A 21,840-nucleotide genomic window follows, 5' to 3' on the forward strand; every position below is an offset into this window, starting at 1 on the left:
TTCTTACACACAAACACACATACACATATATATGAAAAGCAGAGAGGAGGAAAGGTGTCCTTCAAACCACTTCAACAAACTATGCCTCTATTTTCTAAAAAAAAAGAATGGAAGAGCCCTGATGCAAATCCAAGAAATTACTAAATACTTCCTAAAAATAATGAAAGGAGTGGATGCAACCCAAGGTGTATAGCTTGAAAACCTGTGCTTCTTTAAAGCAATCTAGAAGAGCCTTTGGGTATTACAGGTATTACAGTATTACAGGTTGAATATCCTTCCTCCAGAATTCCAAAATCTGAAATACTCAAAAATCCAAAATTGTCGACAATTTTGTGTGGCTGCGATAGTAACACCTTTGCTTTCTGATGGTTCAGTGTTCACCAACTTTTTTTATGCACAAAAGTATTAAAAATATTATGTATAATATGCTATGTGTATAAGGTGTACAAAAAGCAGCAATGAATTTCATGTCTAGACTCCAAGACATCTCATTATGTGTATACAAATATTCCAAAATCCAAAACTCTTCCAAGCATTTCAGTTAAGGGAGACTGAGCCTGTATATACAGTCACCATTATTATGCCCTTGAACACGATGGACTAAATTCCGTTGTTAGTTCTGGCTAGAGTAAACCCATTGAATCGGTGGGATTCCACAATTTATTGAATGGATCTACACAAGTTGGCCTGCCAACAGGATTCCAGGCAATGTATTTTTATATATTTTGATAATATTTTAGAAGAAAATTGATTTATTTTAGAAGAACAAAGCAGGGTAGAATAAACATCTAAGTCACACTGTATCATTATAGTAAATGGAGCAAAGAAGGACTGAAATTGACTCATATTTACCCACAGTTTTGACAGATAGCGATCATCTTTACCCCAAGTGTGTTTTGCTAATTAACTTAATGCTGCAATAGATTATTCGCTTACATGCAGAAGCATCAATTGAGCTTTCTAGCAAGACTGAACCTGATCAAAGGACCACCTGATTCCATCCATGTTTATTTGGAAACAAGCCCTGATATACTTTACATAAAGATTAGAGTTTGATATTCAGAAGAGCTCCATCCAAAAACACCTGCGTGCAAAAGAGAATTGTGCATGACTTTTTAAAAGTGTTATAGATTTACAGGGATCTGATGCTGCATCCCGATCCAAGAGCGCACAATGATCAGCAACCTGATGGGACCTAAATACCCTAAAGGTACCAGATCCCTTCTGGTCGTGGAAGCTAAACAGGGTCAGTTCAGGTTAGTACTTGGATGGGAGACTGCAAATGAATACCAGGTGCTTTAGGCTGTATTTCATATAAAGGAACTGGCAAAACCACCTCTTGAGTATTGCATGCCTAAGGAAACGCTATGAAAATGAGGTCACCACAAATTGGTCGGCAAATTGAAGGCACATACAAAAGCACAGTGAAGATGAACACTGAAGATGGACTTTGGAGGCCTCAACTGGCCACACTTAATCCCACACTGATCTTGTTCTTGCTTGGTCTCATAGCTAAACCATATGGAGGCTTCAAAGCTTGGGATCCTTCGAATGAAAGACTGTGCTGTTCAGCTCACGGAGGATTCAGAAACTCCTGTGTTTCTATGGCCATGGCCCAAACTCAGAGGCTCCTTCTCTGTCATGTTTTGAAAAGTAACAAGCAGCACAAAAAGAGTAATGGTATCAGTAAAAAATCTGAGCAACTATGGCTTTGTGTCATATATACAATGGAGGATGGTGTAGCCTTCCTCCAACCTCCATTTTAAACCAGTCTTTCCTGCCTGCTGAGGTATAGGGTTAAAAAATAAACAAACTCCCATCCTGCAGCGCTGACATTATAGTTTTCCTTTACTGTTGGTAGAAATGGATGCAGAAGCTGTGGATGCACCACAGAAATCCCAGCCCAGCTGATCACCTTCATCCATAGTACCTCTGTTCTTTGCCAAAGTATGATCTAAGCTGTCAACACAAACAGAGAACTCATGCTAATGACATATAGATGTTACCACTTCCATCCCACGCATCCTACCGCTCTCAATACAGGCACATCAAAAGCTGTAAAGTCCTTAGTCAATACTGTTCTATGATGATAAAGACATAAGAAGAGCCTGATTAGAGTGGATCATCCACCAGATGATTCAAGGACCCTCGTGAGAAGGGTATAAAATAGACAACTTTCCCACTGTTTGTTCCTTGCAACCAGGAGAACACACATTTCCCAGACTCAGTTTAGATCCTGAATTTGTTGCTAGCCATGGCCATCTTCACACACACTTTGCACATCATAACATTTACACACTTTGCACAATATTCCTGTGGCACACATGCATATTTGGGGAACTGTTGCCATGTTCCTTCAAGCTGGCTCTGACTTATGGCAACAATATCCTAGGGTTTTCTTGACAGGATTTATTCAGAGCAAAGAGGTTTGCCATTCAGTGAGAGACTGTGACTGTGATCTCTCTTCGGTTGAGAGAATGTAACTTGTCCAACATCACCCCAGTCGGTTTCCATGGCAGAGCAGGGATTTGAATCCTGGTCCTCTGGATTCCTAGTTTAACAGTCAACCACTACTCAATTTGGCAAACTAGAATTGTACACATTGGAGAGCAGGGAAAGGGCACATAATATGCATGGTCTGTCCCAGAGTAAATCATAACTGTAGGTACTTGCTTGATACCATGCACTCTTGAAAACAATGAGACTAAATATGCACATGATTGTAGTATTAGGAATCCAGTTCGGGTTGGTTACTCTATGAAAATGGTAAGATATTAGTGTCTTCATCAGACAATTGTTTTTCAAGGAACGAAAAAGAATTGACTAAGAATCATGTTTGCTTTTGCAGATACAGATAAGTTGTTGTTACTGTTCACATTGTCATCGTATTTAAATTACAGAGGATTTTTACAAAAACAAATCTAGTGCAATACAGTGAAATAATGTATATTTCAATAATTAGCAAAAAAAATACCAGCGTGACTCCTAATGACATTGAAGTGGTATGTTTCTCCATCAGACAATCTAAGTTTGCCCATTTCCACAGCTTCTCACTCTCTGAACAGCCATTCTATGATCAACCGAAATATCCCATGTTTTCAATACCAACCAAGAATATATTATTATACTACTACTGATTTTAAATCAGACATTTTACAGGAAGATCGGAGTTTCACACTGTTACTTTTGGAGACATGGATGGGGAAAATCACTCCCTCAGCAAATTACCCCTGCAAATTCAACATCTAGACAAGAGATAAATTGAAGAGAAAACAACTTTATTAAAGAAATGCATTCCTGGCTCACATTCTCTTAGTGTGACAGCTAGCAAAAGATAGGAGATATTCTCTGAGTACTCCTGAACACTTTATAGTCAAACAACAACCAACTTATATTTCTTTCTTCAACAGTCTCAGAATTCCCCAGCCACTTTCCCAAATTCCGACCTTTATAAAGGGAGGGAATTCTCCAAATTATCACACAAAAAGATTACAGTCATACCAAAGAACCCCTAGTAGTCATCTACTTAACTCCAGAACTTGTTCCCAAGATCCTTTGAATGAGACTGCAGTTTTACTAAAGATATACAGTCAGCCCTCCTTATCTGTGGATTTTATATCCACAGATTCAAGCACCCGCTGTTTGAAAATATTCCAAAAAAGTCTAAATTCCAAATAGCAAAACTTGATTTTCCATTTTATATAAGGGACACCATTTTGCTATGCCACTGTCTTTAATGGGATTGAGCATCCACAGATTTTGTTATCCACAAAGGGTCCTGGAACCAAACCACAGCGGATAACAAGGGTCCACTGTATACAGTTTGCATTAGCTAGGATGCATTTCAGCATTAAAATCTAATAGACAGTGTTTTTAATTTGAAAAGCACCAATAACTGAACTGAATAAATCTCCTCCCCCACTTTGCTGTCTTTTCCGCTCATCTTTTCTTCTCCAGTTTCTGGCTGAAATGGATTTTGCACTTTTTGCTAAGCAATATGTTCCTGTTCTTCCATGTTTTGCTGTGCGATGGGCTAGAAACTTGCCTGTGTAAATAGAAGTCAAGGTCATGGCACGGCTGCTGAAAACTAATGCGGAAGACCTTGTGAATTTGTGGCAATCCCTTGAGAGATTGGAGACAGTTGTGAGACTTAGCTGTCTGGGATTCCAGAATGCTTTTAAGGTTTCTGCTTGATCATAAAGGAGTTGTGTTAGATTGCTATGCTGCTTAAGCGTAAGTCTGCAGACATCTTATCTCATTCCAGTCACAGTGGGATCTCCAAGAATATTGGAAAGGCATATTTGACCCTACCAACCAAGTGACTCCAAGATAAAACAAAGAGATTGTTGCCACTCCGGCCAACACAAATACTAAGAGATTTGACTCCCAACGCAAGAAGGATCAGTCCTTGCTGCACAGCTGTGAAGATGAAGTGATTAATTATGAAGATTATTATTCCAAGCATTCTTTGCGGCAGACTTTGCTGTAATATCTGGGCAAACTTTACACAGTTTCAATTAAGGGCGGTCATGCTTGGACAAAGTTACATGCTGTCGTCTCCTTTCACATTGCAGCCTTCCACAACGGGAAGACGTAAAAGTAAGTCAATTAAACTCCAAATGTTGGGGGAATATACAATAGATATTGAAAACAATATTTTCCCACAATGCAAAATTTTGCAACAGCCTAGTAACTTTCTCAGTATTTCTGTTTTTGGAGGCAACATCTCGTTTGAGAGCACCAGAGTTTAAATTCAGCTCTAATTACAGTCGTATTAATTTCACATATATGTCTCTCTCTCTGTGTTATTTTCATTTCCTTGATCACTGAATGTATCCCTTTTCAGGATTAGCCTTGCAATTCAGGCTTTAATTGCTGTGTTTAGAGACATGGGAAACCTCTAATTTGACATGGTTCTATTCTGTAATCATGTTGTCCTGACAAATCTAGGTGGTTTGGCCTATCTCTCTCCATTCCTCCCTTATAATGCCCCTTTCTGTGAAGATCTTGCTAAATTTTCCTCTTTTCCCACTGCAGTGAGCTCTGACTAGGTGTAACTGCATCGGATTGCATGAATTCCCTCCCCTACAATTGTCTGTTGCATCCGTACTTCCCCATGCTTGCTGCTTTCAGAAAGGAGTTTGCATGAACTACAAGATTCAGTTTGGACCCTAACTTGGAAAAGAGACTGCTCTGGTTTGGGTCCATCTGAAGGCTGCCCAATTTCACTCAGGCTAGAATCATAGAATCATAGAGTTGGAAGAGACCACAAGGGCCATCCAGTCCAATCCCATTCTGCCATGCAGGAACTCTCAATCAAAGCACCCCTGAGAGATGGCCATCCATCTTGGAGGGAGTGAGGGGACGGATCCAACGCCATCGGGACTGACTTCAAGAGAAAGAGCCATAGAATCATAGAATCATAGAGTTGGAAGAGACCACAAGGGCCATCCAGTCTAAGCCCATTCTGCCATGCAGGAACTCTCAATCAAAGCATAACCAAAAGATGGCCATCCAGCTTCTGTTTAAAGACCTCTAAGGAAGGAGACTCCACTACACTCCGAGAAAGGAGTGTGTTCCACTGTCGAACAGCCCTTACTGTCAGGAAGTTTCTCCTAATGTTGAGCTGGAATCTCTTTTCCTGGAGCTTGCATACATTGCCCTGTCTCCTATTCTCTACAGCAGCAGAAAACAAGCTTGCTCCATCCTTAATATGACACCCCTTCAAATACTTAAACAAGGCTATTATATCACCTCTTAAACATCTCTTCTCCAGGCTAAACATCCCCAGCTCCCTAAGGTGTTCCTCATAGGGCTTCATGGTTTCCAGACCCTTCACCATTTTAGTCACCCTCCTTTGGACACAGCTCCAGTTTCTCAACATCCTTTTGGAATTGTTTTACCCAGAACTGGACACAATATTCCAGGTGTGGCCTGACCAGAGCAGAACAGAGTGGCACTATTACTTCCCTTGATCTAGACACTATACTTCTATTTATGCAGCCTAAAATTGCATTAGCCTTTTTAGCTGCCGCATTGCACTGTTGACTCATGTTCAGTTTGTGGTCAACTTGGACTCCCAGTACTGTTCAAAAATCTCCTTGCTTCCCCCCCATGGTTAGAAATCAACCAGTGGCTATGACTTTGTTTTTCTCGTTTCCAGAAATAGATGGAAGTGTAAAGCATATTTTAACCCAAGGAGGGGGTGACACCTGCTAGATTTCAGCAAAACTTGATTTTCCATTTTATATAAGGGACACCATTTTGCTATGCTGCTGTCTTTAATGGGACTTGAGCAGCCACAGATTTTGTTATCCATGAAACCAAACCCCAGCGGATAACAAATATATGGAGGTTTGTGCTTTGTGTTGTGTGCCTTCATTTCTGAGTTATGGGAGTCCTAAGGTGAACCTTTCTTGGCAAGATTTGTTCAGCAGGGTTTTGTCTTTGCCTTCCTCTGAGGCTAAGAGAGTGTAAGTCAAAATCCATAATCCAAAACTCAGCATATAACTTTGCCCAAGCCACTTATACCACACTGGCTCCCCAAAGTTTTTGCTACAAACCATTACATTTTGATTATTATTTTTTTAAAGGGCAACTGATAATTTAAAAAAAATTATTGGCAGCATCTACCTAAATTTGAAGTAACAGTTGTCTCTTCTTTCTGCATTGTATGTACAGAACATATACACACTGAAGTCTAAAATAGTAGGACTAACAACAACAGCAGGAGAAACGTCTGTGGCCTCTTTTTTAAAACAAATCCAGCTGGCCAACTGTTCCCAGATCTTCATATTGTGGCCAATCCCACTCAAAAGAATTATATTTCAGGAGTAATCTGTAATAAATCCTTTCATAGTAACTAAGTGTTTGAACCAAGTGAGATTGTATCTGAATCAACTGAAATGTATAATTGTTTAAAACTGCATCATCCATGAGTAGCCACTGAATCATTTTATGACACGACAAAGACGGCTCATACTTGCGAAACTAAAGTGAGTAGCCTCTTTTGTCAACAAAAAGTTCATTAAAACCTATGTCTTTTAATATTAAGTACATCCCTCTCCACCCAAGAAAAGTGGGTGTACTTTAAAACTGCTCAGAGCTAGTAGATACTCAGCAGGCATTATTTCCTTTTATAAAATAGAATCTATACAGAAGCGATCTTTCATACAACGGAGAAAGATAAATGGCACCTTGGAGCACAAGTTTAGTTGCATGTTAGCATGACTGTGTTAAATGAGATTTATTCCCAGGAGAGAATGAAAACTTTAATGATGACGTTTGAAACCCACAAATGGTTTTGTCTCATTGCTCAGATTGCCTTGGGATTTCTGCATGGAAAGGTAATTCATATATTCCAGCAGATCAGATTAAATAATGGATTTATATCCCAACATCATTTTATAACGGAGACATGCTTTGCGTCACTACTCAAGGATTATAACTTGAGTAGAAAAAGTAACACAAAATCTTGCCTGCAGGTCTCTCATGGGGAGTTATTTTACTTCAAACTTCTTGGCTTACCGAAGGCGTAAAAGAGAAAGTTCAGAGGAAATTGATATGAAAATAGAAAATGACAAGATAATATTGTAGCAAGCATGGAGGAGGGGTTTGGCCTCTAGGCACTTTTCTAACCATTTAATTAATGATTCATTCTGTTTATACTTTGCAGTCTGTTTCTCCAGACTAAGATGTAAAGGCGTTCAAAGACCTTTGCGGATGAAATTGGTGAATCTCAAATGGCCACAATCTCATTGACGGCAGCTGGAAAATATCGCCTTTCGGCCCAGAGCTGTCATTTCCTAATGTAATTTACTCAAAAATAAATTTCATTTAGTAAGGTTTTCATCTCCTTAATATGTGTGTTTAGAACATCAATCTAGCAGTCAAATAGGAAAACAATTTCTTCATCGGACAGAAAGTCACAGAGTGGAATTTGAAGTACAGTGGTGCCTCGGGTTACGAAATTAATTCGTTCCGCTGTCAATTTCGTAACCCGAAAGGCTTTCGCAAGCCGAATCCCCATAGGCGCTAATGGGGAAAAGCCGCGATTTGGTGTAAAATAGCGCCGAAAAGCACCAAAAGTTTTTTCGTAACCCGAAAAAACTTTCTTAACCCGAAACAGTTTTTTTAAATTAATTTTTTTCGTATCCTGAAAATTTCGTAAGCTGGGTAATTCGTATCCCGAGGTACCACTGTAAAACCCAAATAGATCCTCATCATTCTCAATCCCCTTCTTTTGAAAGAAACGTGTTATTGAAATGGCTGACAGTTTATAATGTAGATAACAGGGCAGTTTATCTACATTTACATAGATAAGGATGATACCAGCTGCAGTGTGTGTATGTGTTTGCGCATACATGCACGAGAGAAGGAGATCTTTCAAGTTGTTTGTTGATTTATGGCAACCCCATGAATCTCATAGGGTTTTCTTAGCCAAGGAAGACTCAGAGACGTAGTTTGCCTTTCTCTGAAACTTTGCCTACAATACCTGTTATTCCTCTGTAGTTTCCCATCCAAGTACTAACTGGGGCAATAATAATATGATTATTAAAATTAACAAAGCAGTAATAATAATGAGCAACCAATATACTGCGCGGCACATTTGTAAAGCAAAATAAAACATTCACTTCCAAATTTTGAGGTTTTGGGGTTTTGTTTTAAAAACAATGACACAGTTAGGAATCCAGGTTGTAGTACTATACTATTCATATAGGAGTTCCATTTTGACTAATAATATGTACAGGACAGAGTGCTTAGTTATCAAATTTGAAGTGCAAATATCCTTTAACATGAATTGCTTCATTTTCACTATTATAAAAATGACTTGTGAGTCTTGAAAGTTATCTAAAGAAACATCCAAAAAATCATAATGGTAGGAAAAGCACCTTCATCAAATCATATTTGGAGGAGTTTACTTATTTCCTACAGGTTGTTTAGCACCTGATTTGCGCTTCTACATTGCAACCGTCTTTCACGTCAGCAGAACATCTACAAAATCCCTGGTGAAATAAATGCATTGCTTGTGTTTTGTTCTAAGTTAGTTCTGGCTTCATTTTGCTTTTAAGGGACTTGTGGCCTTGGGCAAGTCACACTCTCTCAGCCTCAGAGGAGAGAAATGGCAAACCCTCTCTGAAGAAATTTGCCAAGGAAACCCCATGATAGATTCACCTTCAAGGCGCCACAAGTCAGAAACGACTTGAAGGCACACAACAACAGCAACTTATCCAAAGACCATGGGCATGATCCAACAACATCTGCCAACTTTATAGCACAGTTTCACATGGGAGGCACATGGTCCTTACTGCATTGAAAACAGCATAGGTCCCATTAAAATACTTAAAACAGGCATCTTTTTCTTGTACACATTTCCCATTCTGTTTCCCAAGGGCCACCCATGTTATTCTGTTGTAGAAAAATCAAACATCTAATAGTACCTTAAAAGTTAACTATTTCTTTAGAGATTTGAGTTCTCATTTCTGACATTTTAACTCAAAGCAAAATAATAATAATAATAATAATAATAATAATAATAATAGAGGATTGGGATCCACGCTTCTCTAAGTCTTGTCCAATTCAGAGATTCAGTCAAAACATGTTTTCACAGGTCAGGATTTTGGCATCAATGGCTCATTGTCAAAACAAATCTATTTGCCACTAAGAGATTCTATGCAATCTCAGTCCACACTTATATGATAACTAATTAGTTCAATGGAGCAATTTAAACCCAAGGAGTACTCATTTCCCAACTCAGCCCTGAGTTTATGGTTTGCAACTAACTTTTTTGACTGAAGTTAACACTTGGAATCTTAAATTTATTTCCTAGCAAGGAAAGAAATTGCAATATTGTTACATTTATTTCCTAGCAAGGAAAGAAAATGCAATATTGTTAAATATATCCCACTTTTTCCTCCCAATCATCCTTGAAATGGATTAGGCCAAGAGACAGGGGATTTCCAAAGGTCACCCAATGAATTCAAAGCTGAGCAAGGATTTGAAATTGGCTTTTCCGGTCCAACCATAACCCCTAATGCTTAGCTGCCAAGGGAATAAACCAAGTTGTAAAACAGTACTTCCACGTTTGGGATAAAACTGCAAATCTACCCATTTCTAGGCCAATGCAACCCAGCTATAGGCTTCATTCCATATCACATGCAAATAAAACCTGGGTGGGATCCAGGATCCATAAAAGAAAATGTTGAGTGGGAGATACATGAGGATGCCTAAGTGGAGGCAAGGCCAAATCATTCTCCTTACCAAGCTCCTTTGGTCTGACTTTTTAACTCCTGACACATTTGTCCAGCTCAACAAGGTGTGTAACGTCCACACACATACAAGCATAGACTATTTCACTCCAGGCCAATGAAACCATAAGTTGTGATTTTTTTTTTAAGTTCCATGTTCACAATCATCCACATAGGAATCCAGCACACTTTGCGCATAAACTGAGCACTCCTCCTCCTCCACTTTTTATTTCCTCACTTTGGGCTTCCAAAGTGGAGAGGGGAATAGTTAATGCATTTTTAAAAACTCGCATTGGCGATGAATGTCCAAGCATGCTCTTGGGCTGGCTTTCAACGCCTGCAAAGTCCACCTTCCCTCAATTTCAGTGTATTGTTTCTACTACCTCTCTGCTTGACCAAATGTGCTCATCGTAGGAGAGAAAGAAGCAGAAGAGTTTACTGCTGCATTCAACATGGTCAACATGGTCACTAGAGGATCCAGCCAGTGGCCTTTTTTCCCCCTTACAGAAGAAAGATTCTAATATTGAGAAATCTGAATCCAGTAACTGCTTTGTAAAGACACTCAGACTGGAAGGAACTTGGCTAGTCTTTTTAGGCAGGAGAGTCACTGAGCAGAAAAGATTCGGCTGCCATGTGGTCAGCAACTAGTTTACAAGATCACTGACAGGGGAGGCCCCCATCCTGCACTACAAACTGCTCTTAGGTTAATAAGAACCACATCGTTTTAAAGGTTTTTACCTGTTGTGCAATGCCTGTGGGGCCCTGAGTATAGAAATACTATAAATCAATCTGTCAGAAGAGTGCAAATAGACATTTTCTCAACTGGACCGATTTGGTCCACAGGCTGCCAGTTGCTAATCTTGAAATCACAAAATTGTCGAACCACTGTCAGAGAGACTGCACATTTCTTTGTTAGGTTCAGAAAACTTACTAGGACAAACTTACTTTTCCCAACCTAGGAGGCAGCCACTGAGAGGTGCCCCTGAACGGGCTTTGAATATCCTTTGCAGGCATATTCATGCACCCCTTCTAGTATGCCTGCATCGCTCAGAGAAGATAGTTGTCACCATGTGCCTTCAAGTTGTTTCCAATTCATGGTGGCCCCAAAGTGAAGCTGCCATGGGGGTTTCTTGGCAACATTTGTTCAGAGGAGGTTTGCTTTCCTCCGAGGCTGAGAGAGTGTGAGTAGCCAGTGGGTTTTTGTGGCAGAGCAGGGATTCAAACCCTGGTCTCCCAAGAGTCACAGAGTCCAACACTCCAATCCTTATGCCATCACTGACACTTAATTGTTTTCCTTTTACTAAAAAATACCATCCAATCGTACTTGCCATAAATATAAAACTGTGGGGAGCGAAAAAGGAAAAGCAGGAAGGGACCCAGCCTCAGCTTTGACCTCCTTCAATGCCTCTGAAGAAGTGGATGGAAAATCTATGAAAGCGCCAACTAAAATAAAGTAGTCATAAAGGTACTACAGTTGGCTCTCTATATTCATGGATTCAAGCATTCACGGCGTGCAAATATTTTCAAAAATATAAATTCCAAAATGCAAAAGTTTTGCCCTTTTCTATAAGAGGCACCATTTTACTTTGCCACTGTATTTAATGGGACTTGAGCATCCACAGATTTTGGTATCCTCTGGAGGTCCTGCAAGCAAATCCCAGCAGATACAAAAGGCCCACTGTACTGGATTCTAATCCCCCATCTTTATTTTATGCTGAAGGGGAATAGCACTGGGAGTGTGTTGCTACAGAGGAGCAAAAGGAAGACATGGACCTCACCCCCCAAAATAAGAATTATTCATTTTCCTTCAGCCCCCATTTTTTCACCCTCGTGAAACCCTGAAAATCGCCCACTGTTCCTGTGTTTTGTCTGCATTCACAATCCCCTGACGAAACATGCCAAGAAGAAGAAGAAAACCATGATAGGGTTGCCATAAGTCAGAGATGACTTGAAGGCAGACAACAACACCAAGAAGGAGCTGCTGAATCCTTATTTTGGGGAAGTGGTTGAAATCTACAGCCGCCCCCCCCCCTTCTCACTTTGGTCCAATTTTGAATCTTTCTGGGTTTTTCTGGCTATGGAGCAAGCATGGCGGTATAGTTGGGTCTTGGACTATGGCTCTGGAGACCAGAGTTTGAATCCAAGCTGGGCCATAGAAACCCAATGGGTGACTATAGCCAAGACACACTCTCTCAGCCTCAGGATCCTGAGATTCTCAGCCCAGAACAATGGATGCAAACTACAGGAAAGGAGATTCCACCTCAACCTTAGGAGGAGCATCCTGAGAGTAAGGGCTGTCCAACAGTGGAACACACTTTCTTGGAAGTGTGGTTGGAGTCTTCTTCTTTGGAGGCCTTTAAACAGAGGCTCTATGGGCATCTCTTGGGGTGCTTTGGTTGTGGGTTTTTGCATGGCAGAATGGGGTTGGACTGGATGGCCCTATGGTTCTATAATTCTAAACTGGCCAAAAAGAAAAACCCCATGATGGGGTCTCCATAAATTGGAAATACCTGAAGGCACACAACAAGGGGATGCAGAATTCTTATTTGGTGGAGTGGCTGGAAACTATATCTCTCTCTGACTCTCTCTCTCTCTCTTTAGAATTCAAAGACAGAGTGTGTTCATCTAGAGAATCACTATGTAGAGAGATCTTGTAGCATTTCTTTAGTTAGTCTCATAGGTGCTAGAAGGTCTCTCAGCATATTCTCTCTGGGGCAGAATTGAAAGATATAGCCATGTTAATCTGTGGAATCAGTATGCAGAGATCTTGTTGCCCTTTTGAGACAAACTGAAGGAAAGATGTTCCTAGACTTCAGTCAACTTCCTCAGATGCATTTGGTGGAGTGGAAAGCCAGGGACAGACCTATATGTGCCATTGGTATGCAAGAATGTCCACTGGAATTCGGTTCAGTTCAGTTCACATACCCATTTTTGTTTTAATTTGCACGTACTCAGTACGTACAGCGCTGTGCGCCTTATAAATAAAGTTTAATGATGATGATGATGATGATGATGATGATGATGATGGCGGCATATATAGTCCATTGGTGTGTGAGAATGCCCATTCCAATTCAATTCAATTCACATACCCATTTTTCTTTCAATTTGTACATAGTCAGTACCTACTCAGTATGTACAATGCTTTATAAATAATGATGATGATGATGGTGGTGGTGAATCTAACCCTGTCCCTGACTTCCCACTCCACCAAAGGGCTGAAGTCTAGGAAAGTTCCTGCTGCCAACTTTTTTCTTTCCGGGAGCCTCAAAGGTGAGACAAGAAGTAATCTTTCTCTGGGGGGGGGGAGGGGGCTTCCAGGTGGATCTTTGAGGGATCCATGCCCATCTTACCTGCGCAGGAGTGGAGGGCTTTGGGCCGGAGGACCAGCGAAGGGCAGACGGAGTAGAGGGAGAGCTTCTCGAAGTAGTCGCAGGTCTCCTTGGCCAGGATCTCGTCGATCATGAAGGTCTTGTAGCGCCGCCTGGACGAAGCCGATGCTGCTGCTGCTGCTGATGCCTTGAGATGCCCAGCGGAGGCCAGGCGGACCTCTCCCGGTGGGCACTGCATGGCTGGCACCGAGGAGGAGGAGGAGGAGGAGGAGGAGGAGGAAGAGGCAGCAGCAGTGGCACCAATGGGGACAAGAGGGATCCTTTCCTCTCCAATAAAAGCCTAATCACCAAAAGCCAACTGCAGGGATCCTTGGAGGGAAGCGATCCCCCCCAAACACTAAGAGATCTAAGGGATCATGCCCCCCGCAAAGTGCCCAGGTGCCTCGATCCCTTCCAAGTGCCGAGGCTGCTTCCTTTCCCAGCGCTGCTGCCTCCAGCTCTGCCTCCCTCGCCCTCCTTCCCCGCCTCTATATAGCCTCGCCACGCCGGCTGTCAATCAAAGGGAGGGTTATCACTCAGGAGATCGTCCCGCTCTTGCAAGACATCATCATCATCATCATCATCATCATCATCATCATCATCATCATCATCATCATCATCATCATCATCCTTGGGAGGAGGACTTCTATTTCTTCCTCCTCCCTAAGGATTGGGGCAAGGGCAGGGGGTTGAGGACCCAACACCACATTGCAGAAATAATCCGCTTTGAGAGCGCTTTCAGTGCCCTGGCTCAAGGCTAGGGAAGCCTGGGGCTTTGTGAGACATTGAGCTCTAGGCCCACAATCAACTACACTTCCCAGCATCCCTCAGAGCAATTAAACCGGTCTCAAACTGGATCGTTGCTTGTATGTTTTGAACCTGAGTTATAAGTGAGTTTTCTTGGCTTTGTCCTTTCCCTACCTCTTTGAATTGGGAAATAAAGCACTTTTCCAATGTATCCGCATTGCAGGGATAACCCGGGTTCATCCCGGGATCAACCCCCATCATTCTCGCAGTCTGGATGCACCCATAGAGCGCAATCAAAGCCACCAAGGTGCCAACTCAGGGGTAAAAACTGGGCTGCGTTTTGTGGCAAAGGGCTAGGTTTGGTACGTCCTCCTTTTCCAGGACCTGTCCTCCATTCCCAGTCCTTCTGGTCCGGGAGGAATCCCCAAATCCCTCGGAGCAAGGATTTTCCAATTCCCGGGAGCGTTGTGTCTCTCTCGCATTTGGATTCCCAACGAAAGAAACCGACAAACCAAACAAAAGTCGACAATAAATAAATTAATTAAAGTATATTGATTAATCAATGTATTTTGTTTTGTTTTATCTTTAAACGGTGCAAATTTACAGCGCTTTAGAAATCGAGCTTAAGAAGAAGAATAGTAGCAAGAAGGGAAAATAAAATGCATCGGAGGAAGTAGGCTTTGGTCTTCGAAAGCGCTTTGCTGCTGCCAACTTTTTTTCTTCCAGTGAGCCTCAAAGGTGCTTCGAGATCTCTCTGCAAAAAGACTCACACGCCTTAAACGAAACGAAGCGTCATTGCAAACGATTTAACCTCTCCTTTCCTTATATTAGGACTCCTCCAGTTTTTAGTCCCTTTTACGTTTTCCCAATATTCTGTCGATATTCTTCTCTTCCGTCCTCCTTCTCCTTCTTCCGTTGTCTTTTTATTGTTCTTTGCCTTCCTCCTCTTCCTTCAACCAATGGCCAGCAATACATTTATTCCCATCTTTTTACATCGCCTTTCTTAAATGTCCCCTTGCTTTCTTCCTTCCCTCTACTCTTATTTCCCCTTCTTCCTTTTCACCTTTTCTATTCCTATTTCTGTCCTTCATGATTATTATTATTATTATTATTATTATTGTGATTATTATTATTAACATTTATTTATAGAGCGCTATAAAGTCCTCTTTATCCCACTCTCTGCTACCTCTTCGTCTTTCTTCTCCTTTTTCTCCTTCTCTCTCTCTCTTTTCTACAGATATCTTTTACTTTTAGACAGATAGCAAAGGCACCTTTTTTGGTTTGAGGGAAGATTCAGTATATAATATAGGAAGGCTAGCAAGAGAAGAGAAAAGCCTTCCTTCCTTCCTTCCTTCCTTCCTTCCTTCCTTCCTTCCTTCCTTCCCTTTCTCTCTCTCTCTCTCTCTCTCTCTCTCTCTTTCTTTTCCTTCCTTCCTTCTTTCCCTTTCCCTTTTCCTTCCTTCCTTCCTTCCTTCCTTCCTTCCTTCCTTCCCTTTCTCTTTCTCTTTCTCTCTCTCTTTCTTTTCCTTCCTTCCTTCCTTCCTTCCTTCCTTCCTTCCTTCCTTCCCTTTCCCTTTCCCTTTCCCTTTTCCTTCCTTCCTTCCTTCCTTCCTTCCTTCCTTCCTTCCTTCCTCCCTCCCTTCCTTCCTTCCCTTTCTCTTTCTCTCTCTCTCTTTCTCTTCCTTCCTTCCTCCCTTCCTCCTCCCTTCCCTTTCCCTTTCTCTTCCTTCCCTCCTTCTTTCCTTCCTTCCTTCCTTGCTTCTTTATTTTCCTCCCTCCCTCCCTTCCTTCTCTTTCTTTCTTTCTTTCTTTCTTTCTTTCTGGAAATTGGACTCCTTGGCATCAGGTTCCTGGGATGTTTTGCAAAGTTTGCAAAATCTTTGCAACTTTCAAGTTATATGGTCTCATATATCTTCTCACAAACATTCATTAAAAACCTCCTTAGGGGTCTCTGATGGTATCAGATCGGTGATTTGTGTTTTTAAACGAAGAAAGAGGAGAAAGAAGAATACGGTTTTAAAAAGTGAAGCTGCCTCCAAGCTTGCTTCCAAATAATTTCAAATAATTCACCTTTCTCAGCTCACATACACATATTTGATTCCAAAAATAAAAAGATATATATATATTTATGATTCCAAAAAGAAAAGAAAAAAGAAAGACCTATCTGTGATTCCGAAAAGAAAGACACGTGTCTATGATTCAAAAAAGGAAAAAGAAACACAGGTGTCTTTTCTTTTTTGAATCATCATAGATAGAAAAGAAAAAGGATCACACATGTCTATGATTCAGGGAAGGGGAAAAAACCACAGACATGTCTGTGATTCAGATAAGAATAAGGAAGACGCATCTGTGCAATTCACAACTCTGAACGCAGCCAAGGACGATCTGGTTTTGAACCCAGCACTGCCTCCAAACCTGCCTCTTTTGCCCGGGATTTTGCAGCCATTGCCCCCGATGAGGAATTGCCTTTCCTTTCCCCCCTTTCCCCATGAAATCCTCCTTGGCTGCTCTGACTCCCAGCCTTAGGAGAAAGAGAAGAGTTTGGGCATCCAAAGGAAAGGGGGAAAGTGAGCCACTCCTGGAGGAGGGCATCGAATGAGAGACACCAGGAGACTCAAGGGAAAGTTCATTGGGGAGAATAACTCTCGTTTGGGGGACAAAGAAAGTCCATCCCTGACGATCCCTCGGTTCTTCCCCGGAAACGCAGCCAAGGATCTATTTTGGATGGATGGACAAACAAACAGACAGACAGAGGTAGAGAGAGTGGGGAGGGAGGGGTAGATAGATAGATAGATAGATAGATAGATAGATAGATAGATAGATAGACAGATAGACAGACAGAGGTAGAGAGAGAGAAAGAGGGAGAGACAGAGAGAGAGAGAGAGAGAGAAGGAGGGAAGGAATAGATAGAGGGTGAGTGAGTGAAAGAGAGAGAGAGACAGAGAGAGAAGGAGGGATGGAATAGATAGAGAGAGGGGGAGGAAGATAGATAGATGATAGATAGATAGATAGATAGATAGATAGAGAGGGAAAGAGGGAGATAGAGATAGATAAATAGCTAGAGAGGGGGGACGGAGATAGATGGATGAATAGACAGACAGACAGACAGACAGAGGTATAGAGAGAGGGAGGAGAGAGGGGGGAAGTAGACCGATAGACAGATAGAACTATATAACTGTCTGCCTCTATCTAAAATAAGTTCTTGGCTGCGTTTCCAGGGAAGAACTGATAAATCATCAGGGAAGTACTTTATTCTTTCCATATATATATATATATATATATATATATATATATATATATATATATATCTTTGGCAAATCCTGTTATTTGGAGGAGGGGGGCAGAAGAACCGGGTTCCCAGGGAGCCGCGCCTTGATCCGTTTGGAGCTTTCACTGCAATTGCAATTCCAATTGATCAGGAAGTCTTATCTATGTCTATTTCTTATCCAGCCTCATTGATAACCCTTCATTTCGTGAGCCAAGATCTGTCTGGTTCTCATCCCAGAGAGAGATCTCCAAAGGATACGGGGAAACCTCTTGGCTGGTGCTGCTCTTTGCCTTGGGTTCCTCCATCTCTCTTTTGGTGGGTTCCCTTTCCCCCTTCTTTTCCCTTCTAAAACAGGGTCTTTTCTCAGCCATTCCTGGCAACCGATTTATTCCCAAACCAGTGTCTCTAGAATTTAATAAACCTTTTCAAGGGATGGGTTAAAAGATCTTCCTTTTCAAGGCAATTCAAACAGAGTTTTAAAAAAATTGGATTGACTGCCCCATCCTTTAACATGCAAACTTCCAAAACCTCAGCCTCTGAAAGGCATCCAAAAGACCGATCAATACTGTTATTAATACTATCGATGGTTTGGTTTTGGTTTTTGCAGGGGAAAGATATTCTAAAAGAATAATAATATAGGGAAAAAATTAATGTTAATAAGGTTAAAATAAAAGAAGAAAATAAACGGGGCTGCAAGATTTCTTTGTATACTGATTTTTCCAGACCAACCCTGCTAAAGTCTTTGAATTTTACCATCCATAAAATAAACGTATCGTTCTTTGGCTTTTAAATGTCATTGTCTAGCCTGCTTTTCCCCCTAAAGCTGGACCTCAGGATGGTTTGCCTCCCTCTCATTTTGCAAATTAAAAATAAAGGCTATGAAGAATGGTGGTTTTATTTTATTTATTTATATTTATATTTATATTTATATTTATTATTTTATGTATTTAAGATTTCGATGCTGGAGCTGGAGATCTTCCAAGCAAAAGTGCCTCAGTAACATTTAGCTGCCTCTTAAACCTATTAACAGTCTTTTCATTTCAAACAAGATCACAATTTTTCTGCAGTATATATATATATATATATATATATATATATATATAATATACTGTATATGATGGAGAGTTTGATTTTCTTAATCATATATATATAGGTGCCACAACAAATTACCATTCCCAGAATTGCAGATCATGGAGCCATATGAAAATAGATATTGCTTTGGCTGCAACAGATAAACAGAACGCATGTCTCATTCTGTGTCTTCAAGTCTCGATTCGTAGGCATAACCCTGGCATGGGTTGGCCGTTCCCCATCCAAGGACTAACCAGGGCTGGCCCTGCTTAGCTTTCAAGAACAGACCCAGTCAAAATCGAATTTCCCAATTCCCCAACCAGGTCTCCTTGGAAGTAAGTGCTGTTCCATTCAGCAGGATTTGCCTCTGGGCTGGAGATGCTTTATGGAAACCTTTTGGGTTTTGCAAAACTTTGGTGAGAGTTTTAACAGATCGTTTTACAGTTTTCTTGTGGGTTTTTCGGGCTCTGTGGCCAGGTTCTAGCAGAGTTTATTCCTGACGTTTCGCCTGCATCTGTGGCTGGCATCTTCAGAGAACAGATCGCTTTCTAGCATCCTTCCAACTTACAACTTCCCTTTTCCCATATTTATTTGAGGTGCATTTGATCCATGAGCTTCCCTTTGAATGAGTCAGAGGATGGGAAGTTTCATTTTCTTAATCATATGTGTATATATATATATATATATATATATATATAAGAAAATGAAACTTTCCATCATATGTATCATATATAGAGATATAGTTATATGACTGAGAAAATCAAACACTCCATCAAATAGATAGATAGATAGATAGATAGATAGATAGATAGATAGATAGATAGATGATTAAGAAAATCAAACTCTCCGTCATATATATATATATATATATATATATGATTAAGAAAATGAAACTCTCCATCATATATATATATATGAAAATCAAAGTCTCCATCATATATATATATATATATATATGATTAAGAAAATCAAGCTCTCCATCATATATATATATATATATATATATATGAAAATCAAACTCTCCATCATATTATATATATATGAAAATCAAACTCTCCATCATATTATATATATATGAAAATCAAAGTCTCCATCATATATATATATATATGATTAAGAAAATCAAGCTCTCCATCATATATATATATATATATATATATGAAAATCAAACTCTCCATCATATTATATATATATATATGAAAATCAAACTCTCCATCATATATATATATATATATATATATATATGATTAAGAAAATCAAACTCTCCTTCATATATATATATATATATATATATATGATTAAGAAAATCAATCTCTAAGAAATCCCTGTGAAATTCATGGGGCTTAAGTAGGAGATGGCTCTCTGGACAAATCTTGCTTAGGAAACCCCAAAATAGCTTTGCCTTAGGGCCACCGTAAGTTACAAATGGCTTGAAGACCACACAATCTGCCTATGACCTTGCCACTTGCAAGGTCCTACAATTTGACCCACTTAACCATTTCCAGTTTAGGTTTTTGTCTTTTTCCTATACACACACACACAAAAAAAAACAACACTAGGGAACCATTGACTTTTTTGACTGTTAAACAACTGTTCTTTTTATTTAAAAAAACCTCTCTCTTCTTTTTTGTGAACAAAAATTGATCCAGGGAAGCCGACAAAGAGAGATAATCTTCTTTTGATGCCACACGCAATGATACTGCTTTCAGAGATGAAAGGACCGAGAGAGAAGCTGGAGAAGAACAACATGCTAAGAATAAAGTCATATCGGCCTTTCCAATTTTGGTCCGATACATGTATAGGATTGCAATGTATTCTTTGAAGCATCCTGTATCTTGACTTTTTCTACAGTAGCCGATGCAAGTCATTTAGTTTTGAATCAAAGTATAAGATAATAAGTCTTGTACTTTTATATGAAAGGTATAAAGAGGTCCAGAATGGTATACTGGACTATGATTTTGGAGACCAAGATTCAAATCCTGGCTCCCATTGAAACCCATTTGGGCAAGTCACACTTTCTGAGTCACAAAGAATAGATAGGTTTATCTTAGGATCGTCATAACTCAGAAACAACTTGAAGGCATGCAACAAGAAAAAGAAAATCCTGTGGCACTTTTGTCATAAAGTCTACATCTGCACTGTAAGAAATAATGTAGTCTGACACAATTTTAAGCATGGCAGCTATAGTCCAGGATGCTATGGAATCTCAGGTTTGTAGTTTTACAAGGCCTGGTGTCCCAAAGAGTGCTGGCACCTCAGAAAACTACAAATCCCAGGATTCTGTGGGATGGAGCCATGGCAGTTAAAGTGGTGTCAAGCTTCATTATTTCTACAGCGCAGATGCACCCTAAGAAACAAAGATCCCTTTAGGCCTTTCTTCATGCTGCAACAGATTAACACAGCTATGTCTTTGAATACTACTTTCCTAGGATATGTATAAAGGCCGTTTTAACCCTGTAGTATATTGATGTAACTTATTTTCAAACAACCTTCTGACAATTCAGGCATTGTAGGATGTTTCCAGTATCTTGCATGACCTTGCGTAATGCATCCATGCTGCTACAATTGGTTATGACTCTTGAGATGCCAAAGGTACCTGCTTTCTAAAAGTTCATTTGAGGAAAATTTGAAACCTTTCAAAGTTATCTTTTATGTACGTACGGCGTAGATGGTCCTAGATGATTTGAGATGAAAATAAGAATATTAGGATGAATTTCACACGTTATCCATAGCATTTCTTTATTCTGTTATGTATAAAGGAAGAAAGAGATAGCACGTATATATGTGCATATGTATGCTTGTGATGATTGTACCAGCATCTGTTTGGGTAGAAAATTAAGCTCTTAGATAGTGATCTAGCGCTAACATATATTGTCATCTTTAATCCCAGCACTTCCTGAAGTTTGCCTGAGCATGAAAGGATGGGAAGTGAGAAACTGGGGAACAACAGACCCAGGAGTACATATGGACCTAGGCTTCATCAATCAATCAATCTTTATTTACGGTCATTGACCAAAAATATCTCAGAATTGGATGCATATTAATAAAACGCTCATATAAAAATAATGATCTAAGCTAAAATCAAATTAAAACAAAAACAAAAATATGCAAGTAAACAGAGAGCATTATGCACCAGCAG

At 40.2% G+C, this 21,840-nt stretch overlaps 1 protein-coding gene across 1 annotated transcript in view; it reads right to left on the minus strand.

The window, feature by feature from the left end:
* The window catches only part of BARX2 (BARX homeobox 2), a 56,533-nt gene extending 42,719 nt beyond the window's left edge, over positions 1-13,814 (minus strand). Inside the window, exon 1 of the mRNA XM_089538246.1 lies at positions 13,598-13,814. Coding sequence (XP_089394372.1) covers positions 13,598-13,814 — 217 coding nt within the window. The remainder of the gene's footprint in view (positions 1-13,597) is intronic.
* Between the last annotated feature and the right edge of the window lie 8,026 nt (positions 13,815-21,840).

The sequence above is a fragment of the Sceloporus occidentalis genome, unplaced genomic scaffold (assembly GCF_023333645.1).
Source record: "Sceloporus occidentalis isolate IW3139 unplaced genomic scaffold, rSceOcc1.0.p SCAF_9, whole genome shotgun sequence".
Taxonomy (NCBI): Eukaryota; Metazoa; Chordata; class Lepidosauria; order Squamata; family Phrynosomatidae; genus Sceloporus; species Sceloporus occidentalis.